Genomic DNA, 27,645 nt, shown 5'->3' on the forward strand with positions numbered 1-27,645 from the left:
AACCAACGCCAGGGGAAAAGGAATAGCCAAACCGCCGAAGGAGAAGGGAAAAAAAAAACAAGGCGTTCCGGGTGACAGGCGTCGACAGCGAGAGGCGAGGCAGGAAAATCCCTTGCGGATCGCCGCGCGGGCCCCGCCGCATGGCCCCCAGCGGATCGGGCCCTCTCCTCTTACTCGATCCGCGCGCCTCGGATCCCCTCTGAGATCTCGCAGGATTTGCCACGCATTTATTAATTCCCCCGCCACCACCACATCTCCTGCTTGCTATCCGCTGCTGCTGCCGAGTCTTCCCTTTTCCCTTTCCACACCTGTATATATACACGCCCGCCGCGCCTCCACCTCCTCGCCGCAACCGCACCTGTCTGCCTGCTCCTGCATTCATTCCCTCGCTCGCACGAACAAGAGCAAGAGGAGAGCTCCACAATCGCATCACATCCCGGCACAGGAAGATTCGTTGGAGTTTGGATTGTTTGTCTCTGCAAATTGCAATGGCTGCCGCTGCTGCTCCGTCTGTGTCCCCGTCCCCGGCGCCGGCTCCGGCGCCGAAGGTCGCGTCGCCCAAGGCCGGCGACAGGAAGGTGGTGCCGGTGGATGCGGTGGAGGTGGAGGTGGAGCTGAAGCTGGAGCTGGAGGAGAAGCACGTCTTGGCGGTGGACGACAGCTCCGTCGACCGCGCCGTCATCGCCAAGATCCTCCGCAGCTCCAAGTACAGAGGTGAGCAGAGCATGCAGCTCCTCTTGCTCGATTGATTGATTAATTGAATTGACGAGCCTCCGATTTGCTCGGCGGCGAACGAACCACTGAGGATGAAAACTGACTGTCGTCTCGAATCTCTTTGCAGTGACCACCGTGGAGTCGGCGACGCGGGCGCTGGAGCTGCTGGCGCTGGGTCTGCTCCCTGACGTGAACATGATCATCACGGACTACTGGATGCCCGGGATGACCGGGTACGAGCTCCTCAAGCACGTCAAGGAGTCGTCGGAGCTGAGGGAGATCCCCGTGGTGATCATGTCGTCGGAGAACGTGCCCAACCGCATCACCCGCTGCCTGGAGGAGGGCGCCGAGGACTTCCTTCTTAAGCCCGTCCGCCCCTCCGACGTCTCCCGCCTCTGCAGCCGGATCAGATGATCTCATCAGCCAGCCAGCCCCTGCGGCCGTCCGCCCGGCCGGTGTATCATCGTCTGCGGGGAGGATCTGATTGCGTACTCTTAGGAGTTAGTAGGATCCATTTTTTGTTCTTTCTTTTCCCCATTTTTTCCTTCTTTCTTGGACATAGATCTTCTGCTGCTGCTGCTGCCGCCGCCGCCGCCTCAAACAAGAAGCTGACTTTTGGCGCCTAGGCAGACTTAGCTTTAGGAACGAAGTTATGTTAGGAATGGAACGCGGATTGATGGAGCAGAGCATTTGCTGCTGTTCTTTTCCCTCTGTGATGATCTGCTGCTGCAAAAGATGCCCCCCAGGCACGCAAAAAAGAAAAGAACCCTGTCCTCAGGCCTCACTCACCAGTTGAAAAGAAATGGCATCCGAGAAAACCGGTTAAGCGTTTCAAGATCAGAGCATCTGTTTCTTTTTCCTCTTTATTAACATCAGTATCAGGATTAACAGTTATATTATTGTTATTATACACACACACACACACACACACACACACACACACACACTAGTTCCACTAGTTCTTCCCCCAACCAATAACCAATTCTTGTTCGGAAACATCTCGTTTCTCAATTCACATGGATGGCGGTCACGGTTCATGCACGATCTCCTCTCCTCTCTGACTCTTACCAGCCCTGAGAAAATAATTGCCTGGTTGTCTGCTAATCAATCAGCCCTCCCCGCCTGCCATGATTTTGTATTTGTATATAAGCACGATAGGCTGTGCGAATCAAATCGAAAAGAAGATTGTTATCCCTCTCTTGTTATATGCTCCTAATACGGGAGTAGAGTATCGGCAAAGCATATTATTTTTATTATATGCTCCTAATACGGGAGTAGAGTAGTGCCGCCTGTCTTAGGTGAGCTGTTGTTGTCTAATGCGAGTACGGTGTGTAATTGCAAATCAAATATAAATAAAATAAAATAGGGAGGCGAAAGTAAACGAAAAGTCAAGGGGCTATTCCGGAGGATACGATAGTAAAGACAGGCCTGCGGGCAGATTCTGCAAAAGGGACCCTGGGCCTGGCCTGCAGCGGATGTAGCCCGGAACCAGCAGGATCCCGAGAGGATCCGCGTGATTGACGAACCGATCGGTGTGCACACGGCAGCTGCTAGTACTGCAACTGTTTGGTGGTGTGGTCAGGCCTGGCCTGGTGGACCTGGACATGGACATGGACAGGACAGCCCCGGATCTTATCGATCTGAATTTTTCGCGTTCTAGAAGACGACGTCAAAGCTGGGCAGCCAATTCTTTGTGCGTTTGTTGATCGAAGAATAATCCACGCCAGAAGTGTGTGGCAGGGACATGCAAGCATTTGAGTTCGGTACCTCCCGCGGGTTTCGACTCCGGCTTACCCCACATTAGTGCAACGAACTGTTGTTATTTCTGTCATCCATCAGAACAATATTTCTAAAAGACTGGAGTAAGTATTACAGAAGAAAAATAACTACCTGTATCACTCTTGTGAAAATAAATTAGGAACAAGTGAGATCACTATTTCCAATTACAAAGTAGAAGCTGGAATGCGTTCCAAACGGAGAGTGTCTCAGAAGAAATCATGAGAGTCTGACTTGGACTTTTCTTTGAATTGTTTACGGGAGAAGGGATTGGTCTGCAATTCATTATTACGCAGAAACATTTCATTTCATTTCACGCATACAAGCAAGCGCGTTCTAGAAACCGAGCTGGACTGGACCCTTAGGTCTCCTCGTTCTCACTCTTAAGGGTATCCCCGTTTGATTTGCATCGTCCGACCGAATCGGAGTTCTTGACTTTTTTTTTTTACCAAAACTGCCTCTGCAATCTGCATGCCACCGAATTGACGGCATCCTAAGACTATTTTCAAGAGATTAGCCAAATCCTTCTCTAGAGGTAAATTTGGCTATTATTATTAAAGAAAATACGTCTCCAACACACTCTATAAATAATTCTCCAAATTTAGTAGCTCTCTATCCCACCTCATTCGCTCTCTGCTTTTGGATATCCTACTTCGCTAGCTATTCAACCTCTTGGCGCGGTCGGCGTTTCCTGCATGCATGCTTTGTTAATCGGCTACCAATGCATGCTTTGTTGATTGGATGCTAGTTGATGGACTGGCACTTTTGAATATGGAGAGTCCTGGTTTTACATAGTTTCGTGGAGTGTGTTCTAGTATTTTTTTTTGTCAAATCTATTTTAGAGAGTAGCGAATCGGTAAATTTGACTAGTCCTTTTGGTTAATTCTTTGGCTAATCCATCCAATTTCTTTCACATAGCGATATAACTGTCCGCGGCTGCAAACCAACGACGTGCCAAAAGACGTGGAATACAAGTACCGCTCCAACAACTTTTACACATCGACCATATGCTTATAATTAGACTAACTAATTAACTACTGCTTATGATTAAACATAAAAAGTGTCGCTACGAGATTCGTGTACATCAAACTTTTTTTTAAGATTGACTAAGTTTGCAGAAAATATTTACAACATTTATACATATCTTCAAATAAGTTTAACATGAAAATATATTTGAGAATCTATCTACTGATACTATTTATGGTTATGCCGGAATAGGGGATGGTCATGAAGTCTGCTCCGCCGCAACTGGTGACTGCTCGCCCATGCCCATGTGGGTGGGCTTGCAGGTCCATCACCTTAAGCCATTCAGCCTGTTCGGTTGGGGCTGAAACGATCGTATACGATCGTGGATTATTACTGCTGGCTGGTTTGGTGTGAGAGAAAAATACTGTTCTGGCTAGAAATTTACGATCGTTTACGACCAAGTGAACAGGCCGATTGCATGTGAAGGGACATATTAACGGCGGACCGGCCAGTAACATGTTAGTGGATTGTGGATTAATGGTGAATCTAATGTCATATTTGCTATATAAGAAACTTGGCGGATTTTATTAGGAGCTGATCAAAACCAAGAGGACGGTCATAGGTGCTGGAGGAGGAAAGCCTATTACCGCCAAGAGATTTCTTTGATGAAGCTTACTATCAAGAGCACAAAATTGGCCACTGCCTTCTTCATTCTAGAGGCACAAGGGAGCTATAATTTGATTTTTGGGTGCGGATGAATTCATGCCAATCAATATGAAAGTTGAAAGTGTTTGATTTCTCGAGAAGTGAGAATGATATTTTTATAGAACTGAATGAGTAAGCAGAAGCAAAGTGCAAACCATATTAGTTCAGAGGTCACATGGACATGAACACTTAGTTTTGGAGGGTTATTAGATCATCTCTAGTTCTCCACCAGATTCCCCATCTCCTTCCATATCCTAAAAATCTTGTAATATAGGAGATTAGGTTGCTCCGGCAGATCTCCTGTAGGATCTACTTTCCCTATAATTTTTGAGAGATTAGAGCATCTCCACCAGATCTCCTATTACTTCTCCCCTATAACCAGTTATAGGATATTAGAGCGAGCAGGGTGGCCGCTCCAGGCCTCTGACGTGAAGGGGCCCAAGCGGCTACGTGCTCTTTATAGACATTATGTAGAGGCATAGTGCAATGAGCAAAGTGCAATTAGCTTGGGCTGGCCCAAAAGTACATGGGGAGCAATCACCACTAGAATACTGAAGTTGATGCGGTCTTGCTGTTCGCTAGTGTTGAGGCCGAGGCGCTGCACGCCCGCACATCTCATACAAGGATATCATAGCTCTGGTCATCTCATACATCATCAAGTATATCATTGATAACCATATCTCAACCATATCATCACAGAGGAACACAGTCAAGGATCATAAGTTCCAAGTAAGACCATTATCAAACCATGAGTAGCAAACCAAATGTACCACCATGCCATCACGAAGGATGACTCACAATCAAGCTAAGGTATCATAATAAGTACATCCGAAAGGTATCAAGCTCGTACATCACAGTGGCAAAATAGGACATCTCTCTCTCAACCGAAGACTACTAACCTTGACGATGCTAAAACGACAACCGAACTAATTAAGCACGACAGCGGAGGAGACAAAACCTTCGAACTAAGAAAAACGTATCCCATGTGCATCACTGCATCCAACGGTGATGCACATAGGGGCATATGCCCCAAGGATTATAAGTTCTAACTAAGACTATCATCAAACCATGAGTACGAAGCCAAATGTATCACCATGCCATCACGAAGGATGACTCATAAGCAAGCCAAGTATCATGAGTACATCCCAAAAGGTATCAAGAAGGGACCGAAAGAACTGCCTGACTGCCTCTAGCCGCGTCGGGAACGGTCATTGCACCGCCTTGGCCTTGGCCTCCAAAAAACCCGCCATACCTTTTTTTAGAAAAAAAAGAGTTTTATATATTACTGTGAAGAATATTAATAGAAATGAAATGTCCAAACATACGTACCTGGTACACCAGGTGTAGCGCTAGCACCATTGCCATGTCGATCGCGAAAAGTACTATGCGAAGTTTATCAAACCCTGCTCTGTAGAAACCGCCATCTACAGGCACTACTAGAGAACAAACTTTAGAACGATGTCCCAATTTAGCATTAGCCTCGGCATTTTTTGCCCCCGGGACTAAAGGTCCCTGCCCAACGGTCGTCCGCGGGGCAGGGATCTTTAGTCCCGGCTGGTATTACCAACCGGGACTAAAGGTTTACCTTTAGTCCCGGTTGATAATACCAGCCGGGACTAAAGCTTTTAGTCCCGGTTTGGGTTATGCCCCGGGAATAAAGATTAATATTTAGTCCCGGTTTGGTCCCCTAACCGGGACTAATTATCCCGGCCTATAATTCTGCTCAATTCTTCCTCCCCGAGCCTGAGCCATTCCATTATTCAAACTCACTGCCTCTGTTCTTCAGCTTGCTGTTGTTCTTGCACTCTCCCCCTCCATTGGTGTTGCTCTTCGATTTTGGAGGTAACAAACTTAATCCTCTTATATTTTATCAGTAGCTTATCTCATTTTGCGATGTAGATGCATGTGTAACTTTATATGTTGGACTTTATTATGATTTTATATGTCATTTTTAGCTCAAAATCACATGATGATTTGCATATATGTTTGGATAAACAAAAGTTAAATTAGTTCATCAAAATCACGCCTCGCTCGTCCTCGCTGGAGCACGCGCCATTCTCGTCCCCGGTGGCTTACGTGATCTTAGAATTAATTTTTCCATGAAATGAAAAACTTAGAAAATTGTTAGAAAATTGTAGAAAATCCGTACTAGTTGAACTTGCGGACCGTGTTCATGTCGGCGAGCATGTTCTCTGCCGAGCGGTAACGGACGTCAAGGAGGAGCTTTGATTCTACGAGGGAGAGCGGCAACGGTCGTGAAAGACCGTGTTCCATTTCTCGTAGAATCAGAGCTCTTCCTTGGCCAAGTACGGTGCCGTCCGGTGGAGAAATGCTCGTCGAGATGATCACGTAAGCAAGGTCAATTAGTACGGATGGTTATTTATTGAAACATGTTTTTGAGCTATAATTTGATGGATATTTGAAAATATGAAATTTACACTAGTTTGCAAAAATAAGTATAGAAAGTAGATGACAACTGTTACTGGATCCTCGGCCTCTCGTTCGGTTGCGAAACGACTGAGGCCAGAACTCCCTCTCATTATCTGCGGCAAGTGTAAGCAGAAGATTGTGATGGAGTACCGAGTCAAGAGACAGGGACCCAACAAGGGTCGTGTTTTCTACAAGTGCCCGGATCGCGATGTGAGTTTCTTACGCATTTTATAATTATGGCTAATTGACCTGCTTTTCTTGAATATTTTTGACTAAATATTTTTTGGCTTTAATTTCAGTGGGAGGGCAATGGATGCGATGGTTGGTACTGGGAGGAAGATTATGCTACATACGTGCAGAATTTGGGTGCGCTTGAGGTAGCGGATGCTGCTGATGAGGCAGTGAGCCAGCAGGAGAAGCTTATTGATATTCAACAGAAGAATGATTTGTCTGTTTTAGTTGCGTACGATCACAAAATAATTATGTTACTGAAGTGCATTGTAGTTTTAGTTTGTTTAGTGATAGTTGGGATTGCTTACGTTGTAGCCAGGCTTAGTTAATTAATCAACCGTGTGTGTGTCATTTATGTTGTGTAATAAAATACTTAATTATGTTTAAGGTTTTCATAATTTGTCGTGTAATACAGATTATGTCACGCCATTGGATGTACAATACCGATCGTCGCTCCCAAGACTTTATAGAGGGCTTGCACTATTTCTTAGGTGTGGCCGAGGCAAATAAGCGGGATGGTTTCATATGCTGTCCATGTGCCCTATGTAAGAATTTAAAGGAATATTCAAGCTCAATGAGTCTTCATTCACATTTGCTTAAGTCAGGTTTCATGTCAAACTATATATGTTGGACTAAGCATGGAGAAAGCGGGGTCATGATGGAAGAAGGTGAAGGAGAAGATTTAGACATTGATGACATTATTGCTCAGTATGGTGCCTTTGATGATACTACAATGGGGGGAGATGAAGAAGAGGTAGCGGTAGAAGATGATCTCGGTGATGCTCTTGGCGATGCCATTCGTGATGCACAACAAGAATGGGAAAGTGAAAAAGAGAAAGTTAAGTTGGAGCGCATGCTTGAGGATCATAGGAAGTTGCTATACCCGATGGCCGAAGAGGGGCAAAAAAAGCTGGGTACAACACTGGAATTGCTACAGTGGAAGGCAAAGAATGGTGTATCCGATAAGGCATTTGGGAATTTATTAAACCTCATAAAGAAGATGCTTCCGAAGCCAAATGAATTGCCCACCACTACGTACGAAGCAAAAAAGGTTGTCTGCCCTTTGGGATTAAAAATCCAGAAGATACATGCATGTCCTAATGACTGTATCCTCTACCATGGCAATGAATACGAGAATTTGGATGAATGCCCGGTATGTAAAGCATCGCGGTATAAGATCAGGCGCGATGATCCTAGTGACGTCGAGGGTGAACAACGTCCTAGAAAGAAAATCCCTGCCAAGGTTATGTGGTATGCTCCTATAATACCACGCTTAAAACGTTTGTTCAGAAATAAAGACCACGCAAAGTTGTTGTGGTGGTATAAAGAAGACCGTAAGGTAGACAATATGCTGAGACACCCAGCTGATGGGTCCCAGTGGAGAGCGATAGATAGAGAATTTTCAGAGTTTGCAAATGAGGTTAGAAACTTAAGGTTCGCCTTAAGTACAGATGGTATGAATCCTTTTGGACAGCAGAGCACTAGTCATAGCACTTGGCCAGTTACTCTATGTATCTACAACCTTCCTCCATGGTTATGCATGAAGCGGAAGTTCATTATGATGCCGATCCTCATCCAAGGTCCGAGGCAACCTGGAAACGATATTGATGTATATCTGAAGCCATTAGTTGAAGAACTTCTAGTTTTATGGAACAAACCAGGTGTACGTGTCTGGGATGAGTACAAACAAGAACACTTTGACCTACGAGCAATGTTGTTCGTAACCATCAATGATTGGCCTGCTTTAAGTAATCTTTCAGGTCAGACAAACAAAGGATATAATGCATGCACACATTGTTTTGATGACCTTGACAGTATATATTTGAAAAGATGTCGAAAGGTCGTGTACCTTGGCCATCGTCGATTCCTTCCTTTGAACCACCAAGTAAGAAAGAAAGGGAAGCATTTTAAAGGTAAGCCAGACCACCGGAAGAAGCCTCATAACCGAACCGGGGAAGATGTACTCGCAATGGTCAAGGATGTGAAAGTAGTATTTGGAAAGGGACAAGGCAGTGAATCTGTTCCCAAAGATGCTAATGGACATGCACCCATGTGGAAGAAGAAGTCCATCTTTTGGGAGCTACCCTATTGGCAAGTCCTAGAGGTCCGCAACGCAATCGACGTGATGCACCTGACAAAGAATCTTTGTGTGAACCTGTTAGGATTTATGGGTGTGTACGGGAAGCCAAAGGATTCACTTGAAGCACGCCAGGACTTGCAGTGCATGAAAGAACGAGACAACATTCATCCAGAGAAGACAGGTGATGGACGTCATTACTTAAGTCCTGCTAGCTACACGCTTAGCAAAGAAGAGAGGGACAGCATGTTCGAATGTCTAAGCAGCATCAAGGTCCCATCGGGATTCTCCTCCAATATAAAGGGTATAATAAATGTGCCAGATAAAAAATTCCTAAACTTAAAGTCCCACGACTGCCACGTGCTTATGACGCAATTGCTTCCAGTTGCTTTAAGAGGAATTCTACCTCCACATGTACGTCTAGCCACCGTGAAGCTATGTGCATTTCTCAATGCAATTTCTCAGAAGGCAATCAATCCAGTGGAACTAGCTACTCTACAGAACGATGTGGTTCAATGTCTTGTCAGCTTTGAGTTGGTGTTCCCTCCATCCTTCTTTAATATCATGACACACATCCTAGTTCATTTGGTGAAGGAGATTAGTATTCTTGGACCTGTGTTCTTACATAACATGTTCCCCTTCGAGAGGTTTATGGGAGTCTTGAAGAAATATGTGAAAGTCCGTTCTAAGCCTGAAGGAAGCATCGCCCAGGGCTATGGAACAGAGGAGGTCATTGAGTTCTGTGTTGACTTTATTCCTGACATTGCTCCGATTGGCGTTCCCGAATCACGACATGAGGGGAGACTCAGTGGTAAAGGAACTTTAGGGAAGAAAACATATATTGGCATGGAAGACGATTATTTCAATAAAGCACACTACACAGTTCTTCAGAACTCGTCATTGGTGCATCCGTACATCGAGATACATAAGGAGTTCTTACGATCCAAGTTTCCAGGGAAGACTGAAGCTTGGATTAGGCGTCAGCACATGAAAAGTTTCAGTGGTTGGTTGCGAAAAGAATGTCAAGGCGATGACAATATTGATGAGCAACTGTATTTGTTGGCTAGGCAGCCATCGTGGCATATCCTCACGTACCAAGGGTACGAGATAAATGGGAATACATTTTACACAGTTGCCCAAGATAAAAGGAGCACCAATCAAAATAGTGGTGTTCGCATAGATGGCACAGATCCAAATGGGAATATACAAACATATTATGGCCGCATAGAAGAGATATGGGAACTAGACTACGCACCTAATTTTAAAGTCCCTTTGTTCCGGTGCCAATGGGTGAAGCTGACCGGAGGAGGGGTAACAGTCGACAAAGAGTATGGAATGACAACAGTGGACCTCAACAATATTGGATACAAAGAGGAACTAAAGGGTGCGCCAGGTTCGCTCGGCTGGAGGGCCTTTAGTCCCGGTTGGTGTTACCAACCGGGACTAAAGGTCCCTCTTTAATCCCGGCTCGATGACCCGGGACTGAAGGTTCCACCTTTAGTCCCGGGATCGTTGTCCCGGCGCGGTAACCGGGACTAAAGGCTGTTACCGCCCGGGACAACAGGTCCATTCTGTAGTAGTGAGGCTAGATTGTTAGCCGGAGAAAAATCTATTATATTAATGCAATATTATTAAAAAATTCACAATGTTCATATATTATATTAATACAACAGTACTAAAAGAAGCCACAATATCTTGACAAGAGGATCTAGAAATTATGATATTAATAAAAGAATATACATGAAGAATATCTGACTATCTTTCTCTCAAGTGAAGACTACTAACCTTAACGATGCTAAAACGAGAAACGAACTAAGCGCGAAAGTGGAAGAGACAATATATTTGAACTAAGAAAAATGTATATCCCATGGGAGCATATGCCCCTTAGAGCAAATTTTAGGTGTCAAATTCGATTGAGACTTAGCTTGAATCATGGCCGAGTAGAAGAGTCGGGGAACCATAGTATCTGAGTAGGTGGATGTGCTGTGGTGCATGCTTGCGTCTCGACGGCAACTTTGATGGCTCACTTGTGGCTCTTCTGGGTGAAACTGCGGTGGTGCCGCGAGATCAGTGAAGCTCGATATCAAAATTCAAAATCTACCAAGGAAACTTAGATAGAGTAATTTATTGTCACCTGCCCTGAACCGGTGGGTAAGTTAGCCCTCTTGCTAATCTTGTTTTTGTTTTTTAAAAAAAGGTTAGCCCTCTCGATCAGGTTCGTTTGGATCATGCAAGTCGCATGACGCAACGAATCAACATGAACTACGGTAAGATTGGACGCTAGCTAACATTTTTCTTCCTGAAACCTTCTGCCGGAAACTGAAGTGTTTCTGGCAGGAACGGCTAGGACTCGCGTCATCTGTCATCGCTTGACATCCCATGTCCAAACGTGCCAGAGCTCTGTAGTGTACAACAACCGGTGAAGCACAGGAGCTCTCTGCAAGCACAGAGTAGCATAGCAGAGACTGCAAGCAAGCAAGCAGAAGGAGTGCAGGTACGAGAGCACCGACCGAACAGGATGATCCTTAGGATTTGGGACTGGAGGTCTGGAGGTGGAGGAGATGGGCAGATGGCAGCACCAGCACGAAAGGAATTGACGATGCCAAGGTGCCGTAGCGGCGGCCGGGCGAGCCGCTTTTTGGGAGGCACGGGCACGGCGGCCGCTGGCGTGCATGCAACGCGAGTGGTGGCCTCGCGTTGTCGCGCTAGCGCCACGGACACATGGCCCGCTACTGCTACGGGCCTTCGGCACATGCATGCCCGTCATCGTACTCCTCGTCTGGTCTCGGTCGCTTGGCTCGCTTCCAAAGCGAGATCCGTAGGCCCCGTTCGCTTCGCTGAAAAAACGAGCTAAAATACTGTTCTCGCTGATTTAATATAAAAGAAAAATACTGTTTCGACTAAAACAAACCAGCTGAAAAAGACGGATTAGAAGAGAAATGAACGGGGCCATATTCATTCCACCCCCTCTTTCAGTCTCTCTCTGGACCAGAAGAGGTGGTCCCTCGGATATCCGTATCGTGGAGATGGACCAACGATCGATCTTCTTCACTTCTCTCTGTACGAACCGAAAACAAAGAAGGTGTTTCAGTTGGCTTCGGCAGCTGCTTTATCTTCACCCAGTGCCACAGAAAAATGTCCTACAAGTAGTCCATGCAAAAGCAAAAGAAAAAGAAAGAAAAACAGCGGCAGCAGAATCGTGAGGCGAGGCCGGCTGTGCCGATTTTTTAACTTTTTAGTCCTTTTTTCGAAAGTTTCTCACAAATAGACCCTGGCGGAAAGAATTCAGAAAATGGACCCTAGCTCGGCGCCATCGATGCTGGCGCCGAGCTCGGCGCCAGCATCCCTGGCGCCGAGACCCTGGGCTGGGGCGAACTTACCTGGAAGGAAGCTCGGCGCCAGTCACTCTGGCGCCGAGCTCGGCGCCGTTGACACTGGCGCCGAGCATGCAGTTTCAGGCGCCGTTAACGACATGCGTCGTCAGGTCGATTCGAATTCGAGGCGGCCCGGGGAGAATCTTGGTCAAACGATGACGGACGAGCCAGGGCCGGTGAAGAAGAACTTTGTGGCTAAATAAACTAATCCGCGCGTCGGTACCGGCTTTGCTAAAAGGTACCATTTTTAGATGCCGATACTCTACCGCGTGCAGATCGAGGTATCTCTATGCATGCATATGCATGGGACTGGTTGATGGGTACACATGGGATCATACATGCACGACGCTGTGGTGGAGTCAACTCATGGTGCGTGTGCTCTCTGAGTTTGTACTCCCTTTATTCTTTTTTACACCTCCTGTTACAGCTGTCTTAAACCAACAATTTACATCTTTAATTATCAATTTTTTTTTAAAAAACACTCATATAGTTTACAACATATACAAGTTATATAGTTTATGAAATTGTTTGTCATAGCAAATCTAAAAACATGCAGGTAAGAATGTATATGTTTTATCAGACAAGTGTATCAATGATGTAAATAACAAAACATGCAGGTTTAAGCAACTGGAAGAAGTTCGTGGGCAGGATGAGTTCTCAACAGTGAGAGAACAGGACTGCAGGAGTGCATAGCTCCCTGTGAATCTAACTTTCAAAGGTCTACAACCACTGACTTAAGCACAACAATCATTTTAAGGAAGCAAAGGTAATTCCTTCAGGCAAAAGGAAGAAGCCTAGGGGAGAAGTCACTGTACATTGAACTCTACTATCACTCGTACCCTCAGAAAGTTTTTAAACTTGGATGATAGAGGAATTGGCGAGTTGCTGTAAATCAGTGAGTAATCAAGGCTTACCTCACCGATTCCCATGAAAGCCCGCACAACAAGAAGAAATGGCAAGCCAAGCTTCGCTGCAACAGGAGTAAGAGCTGTAGCTATGGACCACCAAACCACACCAAAACCAAGGACAGTCTTTCCTCCAACAGTATCTGCCCAAGAGTTGTTGCACGAAGCAAGAATTTCTATTACCGACCTGAGTTAGGAGATAGCCCCAGAAGAAAGATGACTGGATGAGACCAACAGTCTGTGGGTTCCAACCATACTCTGCGGACATAGGCAGAATAGCAATGCTCATATTTACCTGCAAGTGATGGTAATATAAATGTCTCACAAACAAAGTGACACTCCAGTTCATGCACTCCATGGAAGCAATTCCAATGCATTTTACCATTGGTTTCCCGTTGCTGTAAGTGATAACAGGTACAGGAATAAGACTAGAAGTATTCTATATATGGCAGCAAAGGCTGGAATGGGTTGGGGACTAGTACATGCCAAGAAAGATGAAGAACAAGCTGTGCACACTAGTTACAATCGGTTGTGGGGCACGCACTATCAATCATGCAAGCAGGCGATACAAAGTAATAAGCGCAGAGAGAGCAGGGGTAGCAGCGCCCCAGCAGTGACACGTACGCGGTCCATGTTGCAGAGCAGGAACGCGGAGAAGCAGAGGAATACGATGGCCCAACAGTGACACGTACGGGGTGGCATGCTCGGCGCCCGCCTCAACGGCGCCGAGCTTACTTCTATGTAAGTTTGCCCTAGTCCAGGGGCTCAGCGCCAGGCGCCAGCATCGATGGCGCAGAGCTAAAGTCCATTTTCTAAATTCTTTGAATCTATTTATAAAAAACTTTTTAAAAAAAAGCTAAAAAGTAAAAAATTCGGCCGGCTGCGCGAGAAAGGCGTGCGTGGACGGGACCGGGAGCAACGAGCGAGGGAAGGAACAAGACAAGACCACCTGGCTGGCTGTCAGGATCCGCCGGATCACCACGCGGTTCCCGTCTTGGCGTCATCATCTGCGGCTGGTGCGGCCCTGTGGTGGCCTCACGAGGGAAACGTGGGCGCCCGGCCCCGGCGTGGGAGAGCCATCGACCGTGATCGCCTGATCGGTGAGGTGGACACCAGTGGCGATGAGGAGATCGACGGGACGGCACCGGGCCGGTTTGTTGGTTGGTTGTGCTGGCCGCTGGGCGGGGGTCGCCATGATCGCCGGGATTGTACCCACGCAGATGCAGCAGGATCGGCAGGCCGAGGCCCGGGGCATGGCAGCCGCGGATGCGGGCGGTGGTCCACCGGATACGTTACGCGCGGACCGACCGGTCACAGTGGCCTCAACAGTTGCGTGAGTGCTGCCTGGCCAGCTGGCCTGGCGCGCCGGATCCGGTCGGGTCACCGGGTCACGAGTCAGGTCGGCCTTCCACCCTTTCGATTTCCGTTATGGCGTTATCCGTGAGGAGTAGCATTTAGAGAAATTCTAGAATGGTTGGAAAAAAGATGAGCCATTTACTGGGCGAGATCGAAAGGTGGAGGTACCAAATATGTGGTGATAGTACCAAATTAGGTGGAGCCAGTACCAAAATTTGTGGGGCAAAATCTATTTTTCATTTTATATTTTATTTTCAAATAAGGGTAAATTAGTCATCTTAGTACTATCATTCCAGGGCAAAAATGGGATTAGTCAAATATCTTGCAGTTAGAGCAACTTCAACAAGAGAGTAGCCATTTATGTTGTGAATGCTATTTTAGGTATTTTTGGAAGAATCACGCCTCCAACAACTCTTCTATCATGTTTTCCAAAATAACAAGTCATCCATCCCGCACTTCTCGCTGGATAAAAATAAAAAAAATAGATAATGAGAATTTTAGAAAGTTTGTTGCATTACTCTACTCTTTTGGAGGATGTTGTATTTTACAGAATGACTAAATCATGGATTTTAGACTTATTTTAGATCCGCAAACATGTATCTTTTTCAAAAAAAAAATCTACTGACATGTATGTGCATGGATCCGTATGAAATGGATGTACATACTTGGTGTAACTTTTTTATGTGACTGATACGATGGTGCTAATGTGCATTAGTTAGAGTAACATTTTTAATGTGACATATGATGGTGCTAATGTACATAGTTAGTGTAACAGTTTTTTAATGTGACATATATGATGCTGCTACATACAATGTGGTACATGAGAGATTAATTTCATGAAGGGCTGCATGGACATGAAACTCAAACGGAGACACGTTGGTGAAAAAACGTGATGCACATACAGGAACACGTGACACAACTATTAGTGATCGCTGGGTCTCTTACAGCAAACAAATATGACAGCCTCCAATTTATGCATGCACGCTGAGAGCTAGCTGATTTTCGAAGGCTTGGTGACGTATAATGCATACTGCATGCATGCCAAGAAGATTTAGGCAGGCTGGCATGATTTTCGGATTTTTCTCAATTACTAAAATACCCTCTATGATATATTTTCAATTAATTACATAAAAATAAAAAAGATGAAAGAACCTCGAGGTATCAAGGTACTTTCCTAACCATTGTAAAAGATCTCTAGCATTTTAATAAAGGTTCTTTTAACAGGACTCTATTCTTCGACTACCCGTGAAGTCCTATACCAAACTAAAGTAAAAGAAAACGGTTCTGCTCCTTGAAGCGACTATCTGTTCCTCCTCTTGAAAATACTCCCACGAGCCGTTTTGCCCGATCTTTTCCAAAGTGTTTTAGCTCCACCAAAGTAACTAGCAAACTAAATATAAATTTGATCAAATTTAAAATAGTTTGACTTAGCACAATTCTAGAAAAATCGATTTATCTTGGATAGAGTACAGTAATAAACTTGTATGTTGGTCTAGCATGTTCAGTCCCCTGTTATTTGTCTCTGAATCTGGCCCTTTTACGTTTTGATCACTCACACCGGCAATACATAGGACTGTAGTCTGTAATTGTCGTCATTCGATGTGCGTGTGACTTGGCTCGCTCATTACAGAATCTGGTAATGGCAGACGGGGTACGTGTGTTGCCAAGTCGCTGCTGCTGGCCCATCTGTCCAGAAATGATAGGTGTATTATACTCCCTTCGGTCCATTTTATCTGACGTAAGTTAGAATGACATGGTCTTTTAGATTATATTTTGACAATTCATTTGCTTTATATTATATATTATTTATGTTTATAAACTTATAATCATTGGATAGTATAATTCTTTATAAATCTAATTATATAAAGTTTGTATTATAATAATTAAAAATTATTAGCCTAATTATTGGTCACCGTTTTAAAGTTTGAATCTTGATATACGTGTGCGCCAGATAAAATGGACCGAAGGGAATATTAGAGAAAAAAATCAAATTTTACAAAGTTTGACTAACAATTAGTTAAATTATGCGCAAGTTTGGAGCATAAAACTTACACCAATAGATTTGTGTTCAAACTGGCTCTAGGATGATATTAATTTAGCCATTGTCTATACTATAAGAGAAATTACGGATCGAAATATATTTTGTATGACTTTTCTTATGGTCAGATACGTCTATCATTTATGGACGGAGCCTCTGTACACTACCGTGCTATGAAGACGACTTACGTTCCGGGGCCGTGGAAGGTAGAGACGGTCTTCTAGTAGTCTTCTAGACCCTGGACTTGGAGTTTGTCCGGTGCCGGCGTTTTCTCCAGCGGAGACCTGGTGGTTTGGACTGTGTGACCACACGATCGGGGTGAACGCGACGGTGCCCAGGCAAAGCGTACGTACATGCCGCGACGCGTTCACGGTTCACACCCTGTGATGACCGTGACCCCGTCGCAACAACGTTAATTTGGTCCTTGTCCGAACGGATGCAAGTCACGCCGCCGGATCCGCCATGATCTGCTTTCTCGGCCTGACGAATCCGGGCCGGGAGCGTGCTGCTGATCTCGTCAAGTCCTGCCGGGGCCGAACGGGGATGATGTCACGTCGCTTCCTACAGCTACAGCCCGGCTCGAACGGGTGAGACACGGCAGCGCTGCCTCTGCTCTGCCTGCGTGTCAAGTTTCAGCAAAGCTTCGGAGCTGCGGTACACTGTGCACACATGACATCCTGAACGCATGGAATCAACACGTATGGGCGTTCGGATACTTGCTACTTACTGCACATGTCACTCTCTCCGCGCGCTCCGGACTCCATCCATCCTCCAACGGTCCAACCGCAGATGCAATGCGACTGACGTGCAGTGCTGCTTTCTCTGTCACACTCTACAAGGCAGATCCGCAGAAGCAGATTTTTCTCAGAAACTGGAGAATGGCACGGCTCCAACCGTACAAAAATACGGCAGGTAGAGAGGTACTAGGCGCAAAGGCGTGCACCCTTTCGCGAGGCTCGTTACAGCCGATTGACCGCGGAATACGTGTACGTATCGGTTTAACGTAGCGCGACAACTGACAGGGCACTCTTCGTTTCATTGTAAGGAAGAAAAGGCTAGCCCTTTTCCGCTGCACTCAGATTTCGTGGGATCCAAGAGTTGGTGCCGAGTCTACGAGCAGATCTTTGGGAGTATGAGAGTTGCTAGACAAAGTGATCCCAAATGAGGAAGGACGATCTGACTTTATGCACATATGGTGGTTAAAAACATGTACGGGCAGGGTGGTTGTTAAGCTCTAGTACGTCAGATGACCAGATCTAACAAGGCAGTCCAAATGGGCGTGTCCTAGTGCCAAACAAAGTAGTTGCACGACGTACGACAACCACAATTGCCAGAACAATTTGGTGCCAAAGTAAATAAAGCAGGATAAGACACGAAACAAAAGAAGGGCTATACAAAGCGTTAGTAGAGTTAAGCACTCATATCCAAATCGGCCAGGTATGATTTAAAGTCGCCACAAAATCTTGACCCTTGAGGCATGTGCTTCTGCTCCACTTCCTGCAACTGTGGTTGTCAAGCTCAAGCAGAGAAATCACGTCGTCTTGGAATTTTTCTAGAGCTGCCAATCGATGGCAGATAGCCCCAGCTTCTCTAAGATCTGGTTTGTTTTAGAAAAGTGCCTGGGAATCATGAAACCACAGTAGCACGTGAGAAAAGATTCAAGGATAATTACAGCAAAAGCTAGTAGCACTTCATTTATTTGGATTGGGCTCCCATGAACAGGATTTGAGATGCTGAGGAGATCATATCGACGTTCCATGTATCAGGTGCTAGAGTACGTCAGGAGATGTTATGTGCTCTAGGATTGAGAGGAGAGATTCAAGGGAGCGACGACGGCCGACGCGCTACAGTACCCGCAACGCTACAGTGCCGCGGGTACTGTTCACGGCTAGGGATGCGAGGGTGAGAGAGAGCCGGCCGCGGGGCGTTTGTCCACGGCCGGGCAAGAGGGAAGGGATTTCCTTCTTAATTCTTGCTTGATTAGATCGATATATCTGCTCTCCTTATATAGAGAGGTTTAATTGACTCCCAAGCAAGGCTTACTTGACCCTTAAGTAAGCGACCCTTATCTCTAATTAACCCTAACACTAATGGGCTATACAGCCAACCCAAGCCCAATAGGCCCCTGACGTACTCTAACATCAGGTGACTCAGCTAATGCACCCACGGTAGTAACCATTAGCGCTAGTAAGTGAAAAGGCAAAAGTAACATCAAGTTGGCAAAAATCTAGACAGGACATGACGGCCAAAAGCAATGTACCGGCAATAGCATTACATGCGGTGCTGGTGGAGTTCAATATTTTTTTCATAGGATAAATCATTATAAACCCACTGCACTTCAGCAATAGCAGAGACACCAGCCGTCTGTTTAGAATCCATACGGTTAGAATGAAATAAGTACTATTGTGGCCAACAAAACAATCAATTCAACAATATACATGATAGGAACCTTCATTAATTTTGCTACCAAAGTGTCATCATATATACATTTTTTATCTGTTTTGTTTGTTTTCTTTGGGGTGACTGGGTGAGGTTGAGTTCTTTTCTAGTCAGGAAAACAGTATTGGAGGAAGAGGAAGTTTATTCAGTGAGAAGAAACAAACCTGCATCCAAAGAAACCCCTGTTTGCAGACAGGCCTGATGGATGAGCAGATTTCAAAATGTGATGTTTTGTTTCATCAATCAATCTGCAACGCACAAACATACACCCTATGAATCGCATAATGTTTTTTTGAAGGAAGTGGCAGGAGCTCTGCCGCTCAATTAAGTAGGAAATGAAACACATCAATTTGAAAGGAAAAAAAATATGTCTGGTCATGCTCTGAGCTGGAACTTGAGCTCAAGTCTACCAGAAGTAGAATAAAGCCTCTACCTTGTCTTAGATTGAGCAGAATTTCCCCAAAGAAGGAACACTAATCCTGATTTCTTTTGTGATACAGTCTTAATGACTGCATCTGTAAACTGCTCCCATCCTTTCTTGGCATGTGAGTTGGCTTGATGCTCCCTCACTGGTAAGACAAGCTAGTCTTTCTATCACACAAGATATAATCCCCAAGAATGGAAATAATAGATAGGAGTATGAATTTGAATAAAGCTAGAGGGAATCAAGATAACAAAGATGACAAGTTACAACACAGAACAGATCAAGGTTATGCTATTATAAACACTATGCTAAGCAAAAATTAGTCTGATATCATTGGCAAAATTGCATTTTGACCACTTGTCATTCTCACCGCTCTATGGTCTTTTGATAACATAAGGCTTCAGACATGGTATATTGGCAACTTTTCTCTTGAACTTGGGTTACTCTAAAAATTCACTAATGTTGTCATACGTACTTGATTCAACATGGCTGAAGGATTACAACTTTATAAGGAATCAAGCTGGAGGATTTAGTGGCAAGGCTGGAGAAGCTCTCACTGATGGCTGGTGTTTCCTGACTCACAACCTGTCAGTTCATTCTAGAGAGCCCCAGTCTCTGGGGAAGAAGATGGCCATCTCTGATGAAGAACAGACAATGGGAATGGTACACTCCGAGCCGTGTGCCAATCTCATGCAGAAATGTATGTAGTTTGGTGTTATCACTAAAAGGATCTGTTCTGCATGTGGGTGTGAGCTACGATGGTAGTTGTTCTTTCGCTTAGTTTCTATTATATGCCGACTGGGCCTAGACCTACAGCAAATGTATGAACCGGATCAATGCTGTACTCTGGTCCTTCTGGTAATGCACAGCACCACATGCAGGGGCTATTTTCCATGGAACTCTAAAAAAAACTTTACAAGGAATGTGCAGATAACACAATTGTCATTGGAAATAAAATAGCTGTATAGAATCATGGCTGTTGTCACATTATGTTATGCTTTCAGCAGGGATCATTCAGAGGAGTGTTGCTAGTGCACATTAAGTTTACAGAAAAAATAAATAACTTGATATCACAGAAAATTGACAGGTAGTAACTAGTAAGGTTCCCTTAGTGGAGACAGGAACATCTTTGGGGATGAGCCTTTGTCCCAGTGGTAAGCTCCCAAGTGCGGGGAGGACCGACGGGGGTTTGATCCCCCGCACAGCACACCCCTGGTGTGTAACAAACACCATGCAGAGACAAGGCAAATCTAAGCCTACATTTAGGAGCGATTACAGGAGTGAACTAAATAAAAAGAATAAAAGATGATTCAGAATCTTCCAAGGCTCAATCATGTGTGCAGAAATATAATTTGAATCAAGCTACAGGAATGCATAATAATACTGAATAGAGTTGCAACTAGAAGAACAGAGTGAGACACATTTAAGTTGAACCACAACATAAATGTAGTCATATAAAACAGCTCACAATAACACAGTTTGGTTAAGATTGTAGATTTTGATAAGAATCAAGGGGGGGTAAGGAGATCTTTTATTCTAATGGAGGAAATAATCATACCAGTTAGGACGGTATTGAGCATAAGAACACCCTGCATCATATACAAGTTGTTTGTTCTAAATTAATAAATATTTCAAGAAGCAAAGATGAGTGAAAAAAATGGCATCATGTGACAAATACATTTTCATAGGTAACTATGTAAGGAGGTAAAGGAATAGGTGGATAGGAACACCATAATTTTTGTTTACCCCTCAGTTTAAGTACTAAATCAATTTGACCACAGCAGCTACTTTATTTTCTAAATTTTTATACTGCTAACTGCTACCCTGTTATTTAAGATTTCACACCACCTTCTTAACACATTCTAGTGAACACACTTAGCTATTAATAGCCAAATCAGGAAATTAAATAATTCAATAGCGTCCGTATCACATAAAGCTTGTGCTAGAAACATACAAATTGATGTTCGATTCTTGTTACATTATAAGATACATGATGTTAAGTCAATACTAGCAGATTCTTTGTATTTAATACTCACTGCGAGAGTATAACACTTTTTCTCCTTGTAAATTGTTGTCCCCTAATAATTCATGATATATCAATGTATAATTGCATATATCCTCTTTTGCAACAAGATTGAATATTAAATAATGTTACCTGCACGGCCCATCTTTCCAAATTTCCATGTGATGGCACAGTGCAGCCTAGGTCTTTTTCGAGCTCTTTAAAAATGTTACCTAAGCTAGAAGGTATTTTTATCCCCTCCGGTACTGAGAAAGACAACCCCATGGCCTGACCAGGGCCATGGTATGGATCCTGAAAAGCAGGCATGCTACAGTATGAGCACTGAGGAATAATAGATGCATTTTAAACTTGACAGGTGAAACGTGGTTTATGTCGTAGATGACAAATGCAATGCAAACCTATTGCAAACAAGATGAGGTATCTAAGTAGATTCGAGTGCGAAGAGAAAAACATATGGTTTGTTCAACACCCGATGCACCACAGACTATAAAGTGTAACCCAATAAAAGCTGAATGGAAGGGTGAGGCAATAAATAGTAGCATTTTGACAATAATTCTAGTACAAATCAGGCTAGCAGCATGACAGGAAAACAAACCACATACATGGACATTATGGCATCCAAAACCATGCAATAAGTTCAAACAAAGCAAAAACACAAGCAGCATATGCTCAAATCAATCATCAGGAGCTAACAGATCTTGTTGCATAGTAAAAGACACGAGTATTTCCAACATGTGTGATTGGTCTATCCATGTTTTGGTTTATCGTGAGTCAGACAACACCAACATTGGATAACAGTCAGACAAACTGAGCCCTCTTTACATATCGAATAATCAAATAAAAAAGTGGGTGTTGCACTACCAGAACTGTGACACATTACCACTGCATAATAAGAAGGGTTGGTATATTGGACAAAATCAGACTGTGATGCTTAATATCCGTGATAGAAGGATACAAAAAAAAAGGAATATGCCCTTGGAATCACTTGATGTGCCAATGCTAATGAAAGTAAACCAAGAAAAAAAAATTCCCACATCATTCTAGAACAAAAATAGACTGCTACTGTAACTAAATGATCATCCAAGCAATTAGCCAACCCCTGAGTGCAGTACAGATACCACAAACCATGCATCTATTCACGATTCCATTACAAATTTCCCCACAAATGAGAAATAATAGCATAGAGAAAACTAATCAATTTAGCGTGCTGATATCTAGTATAAAAAAATCAGCACAAAATGCTGGTGGTCACCAGAGATGATATACGGTAGCAGCAGGCAAGCTATACCTGACCGATGATGACTGCCTTGACACGGTCGAACGGGGTGGCGTTGAGCGCGTGGAACACGAGGTGCGGCGGCGGGTACACGGGCAGTGGGCCGTGGAGCCGCTCGTGGGCGACGAAGCGGCAGAGCTCGAGCGCGTATGGCTTGCGCAGCTCCCCGTGGAGCGCCTCCGCCCACGTCTCCTCCACGAGGAGCTCCTCCAGCTTCGGCGCGCCACCCGACGCTGGAACCCATCCATCCCCGCAACCAGAGCAGCGTCCGTCAGTAGCTACGAACAGACGGGAATGCGCTGTACGCGCGGACGGAACCCTAGGGGGAGGGGGAGACGGGAGCGCGGGTACCTTGCGCTTTGGACTCGGCGAGGCGGAGGTTGCGTCGCGCGCGGGCGAGCGCCAGGCTGGTGTCGGCGCGGCGGCGCTGCTCCGGCGAGAGCGAGGAAGGGGAGGAATTGGAGGAGAGGGATGCGGCAGGGGCGGCGGTGCCCGCGCGGAGGCGCTTGGCGGGGCGCGCGAAGAAGTCGGCGATTGTTTTGGGTGCCGTCGGGGTGGGAGGGGACGGCGCCATTGGCTCCGGATTGGAGGAATTTCGGGAGGAGGCGGCGAGGGGGTTTGGTCAGCAGCCACGGCTTTCCCTCGCTTTGGGGGGTTTTGGGAGGACTTGTTCGGGGAAGGGTGAAAGGAATGGCGCGCCCGCCCGCGCGTTGCGAGGAGGAAGAAAGAGAGCGCGCGGGGGCGGAATTGCTGCTGCCACGGCCCACGAGACAGGAAAAAATGACGTGGGGGCGGAGCATACGGTTTCCAGCCTGCAGAATGTGGAAGCCCACTGGAGTATCTTGGGCCGTACCGGGCCAGTCCATGTTCTGGCACGCACAAGTGCTGCAGAATGTGACATGCATGCCCTTGTGAAAGCAGAAAGGTTCCATGTTTTGCTAAAAAAAAGAAAGGTTCCAAGTTGAAACGCCAACGGTATAATATTTTTGTCATTTCTTCATATGTGTACGCGGTGAAATATAGTCGAAACAATACAAATTTTGAGGGAAAAAATCCAAAAAAAAAATCTTCGCGCAACCACAAACTCACCACTAATTTCATCTACGAAAAACACGCAAGCCTAACAAACAAAGGAAAGCGCCGTTAATCACAAACTCGCACGAACGCCGTTCTCGATCGAGCCAGACAGCCCGCGCCTAATCACCTCTCGAGTGAATTCATTCAAACGCCGATCACGATGACCGGCAACGCCATGGCCACGGCTGCAATGGCGCCGGCCAGCCCGCCACCGGTGGTGCCTGCTGGAGCGGCGGCGCCAGTCGGGGCCGGAGGGCTCGGAGGCGCCGGCGGGGGCGCGCCCGGGCCGACGACCCTGACGACCATCCTCTGGCCGCGCTCGCAGTGGCCGGTATCGCCGCTGATGAAGTAGATGGGGCCCGGGTGGTCCAGCTCCACCTCCGTGTCGCCGTTGTTGGAGAAGAAGATGGGGTGCGACGCGCGGCAGCTGTCGTAGTCGGCCTCCGTCACCACCATCACCGAGTCCTCCTTGTACTTGAAGTCTGCACGCGGCACGGACCATGCATGAGTTGGCGGCGATCGAGATTGATTAACGGCGTTTGCCAGATTGATCCAAGGGAACCAACGAACGAATGGGAATGGATCTATCTCTTACGGACGATGTCGCCGACAAGGAATCGGTTCTTGGACGCCCACTGGTTGTACCTGCCGCCGTCGCTGGCCGGCGGCACGACCCACCCGTCGTCGCCGCCGACCTCGAAGGCGGTCGCGTCGGCGTGGCGGCACAGCGCGCAGCCGAGGACGGCGAGGAGGAGCGCGAGCGGACGGAGGTTCGCCATCGCGCGCAAGCTGCCGTGTAGTACGCGTGTGTGTTCGGATCAGCTGCGAGCCTGCGAAGCCGAGAGGAAGAGCGAATTAATAGGGAGGGGAAAGGGGTGGTAGCTACGTACGGTCTCGAGCAGACGGAGGGGGGGGGGGGTTCGATCGTGGGGACTGCCAGAGTGCGTTGGTCTCCGCCTCGCAGGCGGGTTCGCATGCTGTTGACCGCGCGCGCGGAGCTTGCGGTTGCGGGCCGGCCTGTTGTTTGCCAATGCCCTGCTTCATTTTCGGCTGCCGGGCCGTTCGAGATGGGCTTCGAGAGGCGCGGTTGCGTGAATCCATGCCATGGATCGGCGTCGGCCCATGTTCGGCTGCCTCCACCGCGTTTTTTTTTACCAAACAGAAGACAGAAGTCCTTCGTTAAACATTGGCTCCAGACAAATTGCCGGACACCAGAGCCATAACAAAGTCTGGGGCCTGGCTTAAGTACACATGTGAATCAGGCTGCAAGTTACAAAGCCCCATGGGCAGCTAAACTTAAACTGTGTGCTACCATGTTACTACATAATCTAGAGAAGATAGAGATGGTACAATCCACAAAATTAGAAAACATAAATTCTCGAATCTGCTTAAACAAGCAGCCATCGGGGCTTCGGTCATTCTCCGTCGATGTAAGAGTTGTCCCCGGGGTTGCTGTATCCGTCTCCAAAATTATTCTTGACTTGCCAAGTTGTGGCACCTGCTCCGGGTTCATTTGGACAACCAAAGGTTTCAGCTGGCAGAGTTCCCGAAACCCGGGTCAAGTTCCCTGCCCCAGCTTCAAGAAATTCACTATTTGACCCCTTTACCACAAATCCCCATCCCCCTCATCAATATTTACTTTGCAATAGCCTACAGGTGGTGACTTCCATCTAGGAATTGACACAGCTTATTCTGGTTTCTCTTGGTTGGACAACTTTTCAAGCTCCATCAAATAAGAATTGGTTGTACTGCAAATTTCTGTTGGTCTAGACATTTTGGCCCCCGTACTTTCATGCGGACCACTATCTTCATAACAACACCAACACTTTCAGCTTCATCTTTTGTGCTAAATTTCAAATTTTCATGATGGTGTCTTGCCCTGAAGGACATGATCCAAGTCAGAAGGTATATTGTGTATGTTCAGCATGTACCAACATTCTCTAACTCCCTTAGACTGTCTCTAACGATGAGAGCGCAAACATGAAACATATTCCGGATTTGAGTCACGTACAGGAAAAAAAGTCACGGACCCAAATCCCTCGTTCTCCAACAACGAACCCAAAACAAGACTCGTCGTTTCCTCCGTCCGTCCGGTGCCGCTTGCTCCTCCGTCTTCGTCTTCCCCGCGGCCGGCCACTGAGCTGCGAGCTCCGGCGCGAGATCCGGCGAGGCGCTGAGGAAAGGCCGACATAGGGAGTTGACGGAGGCAAGAAACGCCGCGGGCTTAAGTAGAAGAGGTGGGAAGAGGGAGCAGAGAAGGTACAACGGCGGCCGGACGCGCAGAGCAGTTAGCAGCGCACCGGCGGCCGGACGCGCAGAGCAGTTAGCAACGCTCCTCGCCGGCGGCGCTGCTCCGGCCCCAGCCTGGTCCCCGCGCGCCTGGTCCTCCCTTTGTCGCCAAGCAGCACCACGGCCACGCCCTTCCTCCAGCGAGCCCTCCGCGCTGCCTCCAACCGAGTCCCGCGAGCCCTCCGCGTCGCCTCCAGCGGATGCACTGGAGGAACCGGCCGGATCCGGGGAAGAGAAGGCAGGGGCGCCGGGGAAGGAGCCGGCCGGATCCGGGGAAGAGAAGGCAGGAGCTCCTCCGGCTGTGCCCCTCCTCCCTAGGCGCAGCGCCTTCAGCCCCGCCTCCAGCGCCCCTCCGGATCTGCGCGCAGGTGCAGACGACGCCGGAGGAGCCGCTCCCGTAGGGGCACGTCTCGCCGCGACGTCGCCGTTGATGTGAGCCGCTCGCTGGGGATCCACATAGGCTCGCCGAGGGAGCAGAGCCGCTCGCCGCGACCTCGCCGGGATTTGCTTTTTGCAGGGGCACTAGGTCGCCTACCCCTGCTCCCTCCGATGGCGGCCGTGCGGATCTGGGCTCCACGACGGCAGTCGCGCCTCCACTGACCTCCATCGGCCTCGCCCCTGTGCCGGGGCTCGGCGTCGGCCGCTCCTTCCTCTCTCTCTGCAGTGTTTTGCGTCGCCGAGAACGACGACGCTTTTTTGCCTTCCCACCCGGTTCCTACGCAAAATGGTTGCCATCTTTGCGTCCTCCGTTGGAGCGTAATTTTAGAACGTAAAATACTATGCACAAGTTATTTTGGGTATAGGTCGCCGTTTGCCTTCCCGTTGGAGACAGTCTTACATTAGAAAAAAAATAGGTGCCCATAATCTCCATCCAATCTTCTACACACTTGACGTATAGGTATGTAATCTTACCCCTCTCCCGCTTCTCATTAAATTTCAGCGTATCGGCGAACTGTTATGAGTGAAACGCCATACAAACATATTCACTTTGTTTGGTATTTGGAGCTGCCAGGGCGGTCTTGTGGCATATACACGCATACTGCACGTCTCGCCGAGAGCTTCTCGCTGATGCATATATGTATTAGCATATATACACGCATACTGCGGGCCCTCAAGGCCTCAACAACAATGAGGATCTACGACGTGACATACATGCTTCATGGTGGCGCTGGGTGAGTGGGCCAATTTATTATTCATGTGAAAATTAAAGATTCACCAATCTGCAGTGCAGTGAGAAAAGCTACACGGAGTAAAACAGAGCTATTTACACTGTACACGCGCTTTTCACAAACATAGCTCCTGATCCTAACATCCGGCAAGAATACTGCCGCGTTTCCTTATTATTATACGAATAAGGTGACGAGCATCGTGCCAAGACGTGCACGTGCACGCGCGACAGTAAATGGGGAACGCGTCAGTGACCACATCCCATGGGCCATGGGTCATGATGGGCCGCCTCCTGCTCCTTTCCTCCCTCTTCCCCTTCCCCTTTCCCTTCCGCTTACCAGTTACCACCAACTCTCCTTCCTTCCACCACCTCTCGAC

General features: G+C 46.8%; 3 protein-coding genes across 3 annotated transcripts; 1 reads left to right on the forward strand and 2 right to left on the reverse strand.

Moving 5' to 3' along the window:
• Nucleotides 1-303: 303 nt before the first annotated feature.
• LOC136494071 (two-component response regulator ORR6-like) lies at nucleotides 304-1,425 on the forward strand. The gene is made up of 2 exons (XM_066490211.1): nucleotides 304-714; nucleotides 842-1,425. The coding sequence occupies exons 1-2, from the start codon at nucleotides 489-491 to the stop codon at nucleotides 1,126-1,128; spliced, it is 513 nt and encodes a 170-aa protein (XP_066346308.1). The 5' UTR covers nucleotides 304-488; the 3' UTR covers nucleotides 1,129-1,425.
• A 16,326-nt stretch (nucleotides 1,426-17,751) lies between these two features.
• On the reverse strand, nucleotides 17,752-23,401 carry LOC136494072 (uracil-DNA glycosylase, mitochondrial-like). The gene is made up of 7 exons (XM_066490212.1): nucleotides 23,086-23,401; nucleotides 22,747-22,967; nucleotides 21,591-21,749; nucleotides 20,994-21,024; nucleotides 19,445-19,580; nucleotides 19,176-19,259; nucleotides 17,752-18,191 (listed from the first exon to the last, which is right to left on the reverse strand). The coding sequence occupies exons 1-7, from the start codon at nucleotides 23,306-23,308 to the stop codon at nucleotides 18,125-18,127; spliced, it is 921 nt and encodes a 306-aa protein (XP_066346309.1). The 5' UTR covers nucleotides 23,309-23,401; the 3' UTR covers nucleotides 17,752-18,124.
• A 307-nt stretch (nucleotides 23,402-23,708) lies between these two features.
• Nucleotides 23,709-24,674, reverse strand: LOC136494731 (early nodulin-like protein 21). Its single transcript, XM_066490914.1, has 2 exons — nucleotides 24,407-24,674; nucleotides 23,709-24,293 (listed from the first exon to the last, which is right to left on the reverse strand). Exons 1-2 carry the CDS (start codon nucleotides 24,588-24,590, stop codon nucleotides 23,956-23,958), a joined length of 522 nt encoding a protein of 173 aa, XP_066347011.1. The 5' UTR covers nucleotides 24,591-24,674; the 3' UTR covers nucleotides 23,709-23,955.
• Between the last annotated feature and the right edge of the window lie 2,971 nt (nucleotides 24,675-27,645).

Source organism: Miscanthus floridulus, chromosome 11 (assembly GCF_019320115.1).
Source record: "Miscanthus floridulus cultivar M001 chromosome 11, ASM1932011v1, whole genome shotgun sequence".
In the NCBI taxonomy this organism is placed as follows: Eukaryota; Viridiplantae; Streptophyta; class Magnoliopsida; order Poales; family Poaceae; genus Miscanthus; species Miscanthus floridulus.

Bases quoted from the DNA above. Each gene is read 5' to 3' on its own strand.
- LOC136494071 (XM_066490211.1), top strand. From the start codon at position 489: ATGGCTGCCGCTGCTGCTCCGTCTGTGTCCCCGTCCCCGGCGCCGGCT. The intron at 715-841 runs GTGAGCAGAGCA...ATCTCTTTGCAG, and splicing joins CCGCAGCTCCAAGTACAGAG to TGACCACCGTGGAGTCGGCG.
- LOC136494072 (XM_066490212.1), bottom strand. From the start codon at position 23,308: ATGGCGCCGTCCCCTCCCACCCCGACGGCACCCAAAACAATCGCCGAC. The intron at 22,968-23,085 runs GTACCCGCGCTC...GATGGGTTCCAG, and splicing joins CGCCGAGTCCAAAGCGCAAG to CGTCGGGTGGCGCGCCGAAG. The intron at 21,025-21,590 runs GTAACATTATTT...TATATGATGCAG, and splicing joins TGGAAAGATGGGCCGTGCAG to GGTGTTCTTATGCTCAATAC.
- LOC136494731 (XM_066490914.1), bottom strand. From the start codon at position 24,590: ATGGCGAACCTCCGTCCGCTCGCGCTCCTCCTCGCCGTCCTCGGCTGC. The intron at 24,294-24,406 runs GTAAGAGATAGA...TGCCGCGTGCAG, and splicing joins CCTTGTCGGCGACATCGTCC to ACTTCAAGTACAAGGAGGAC.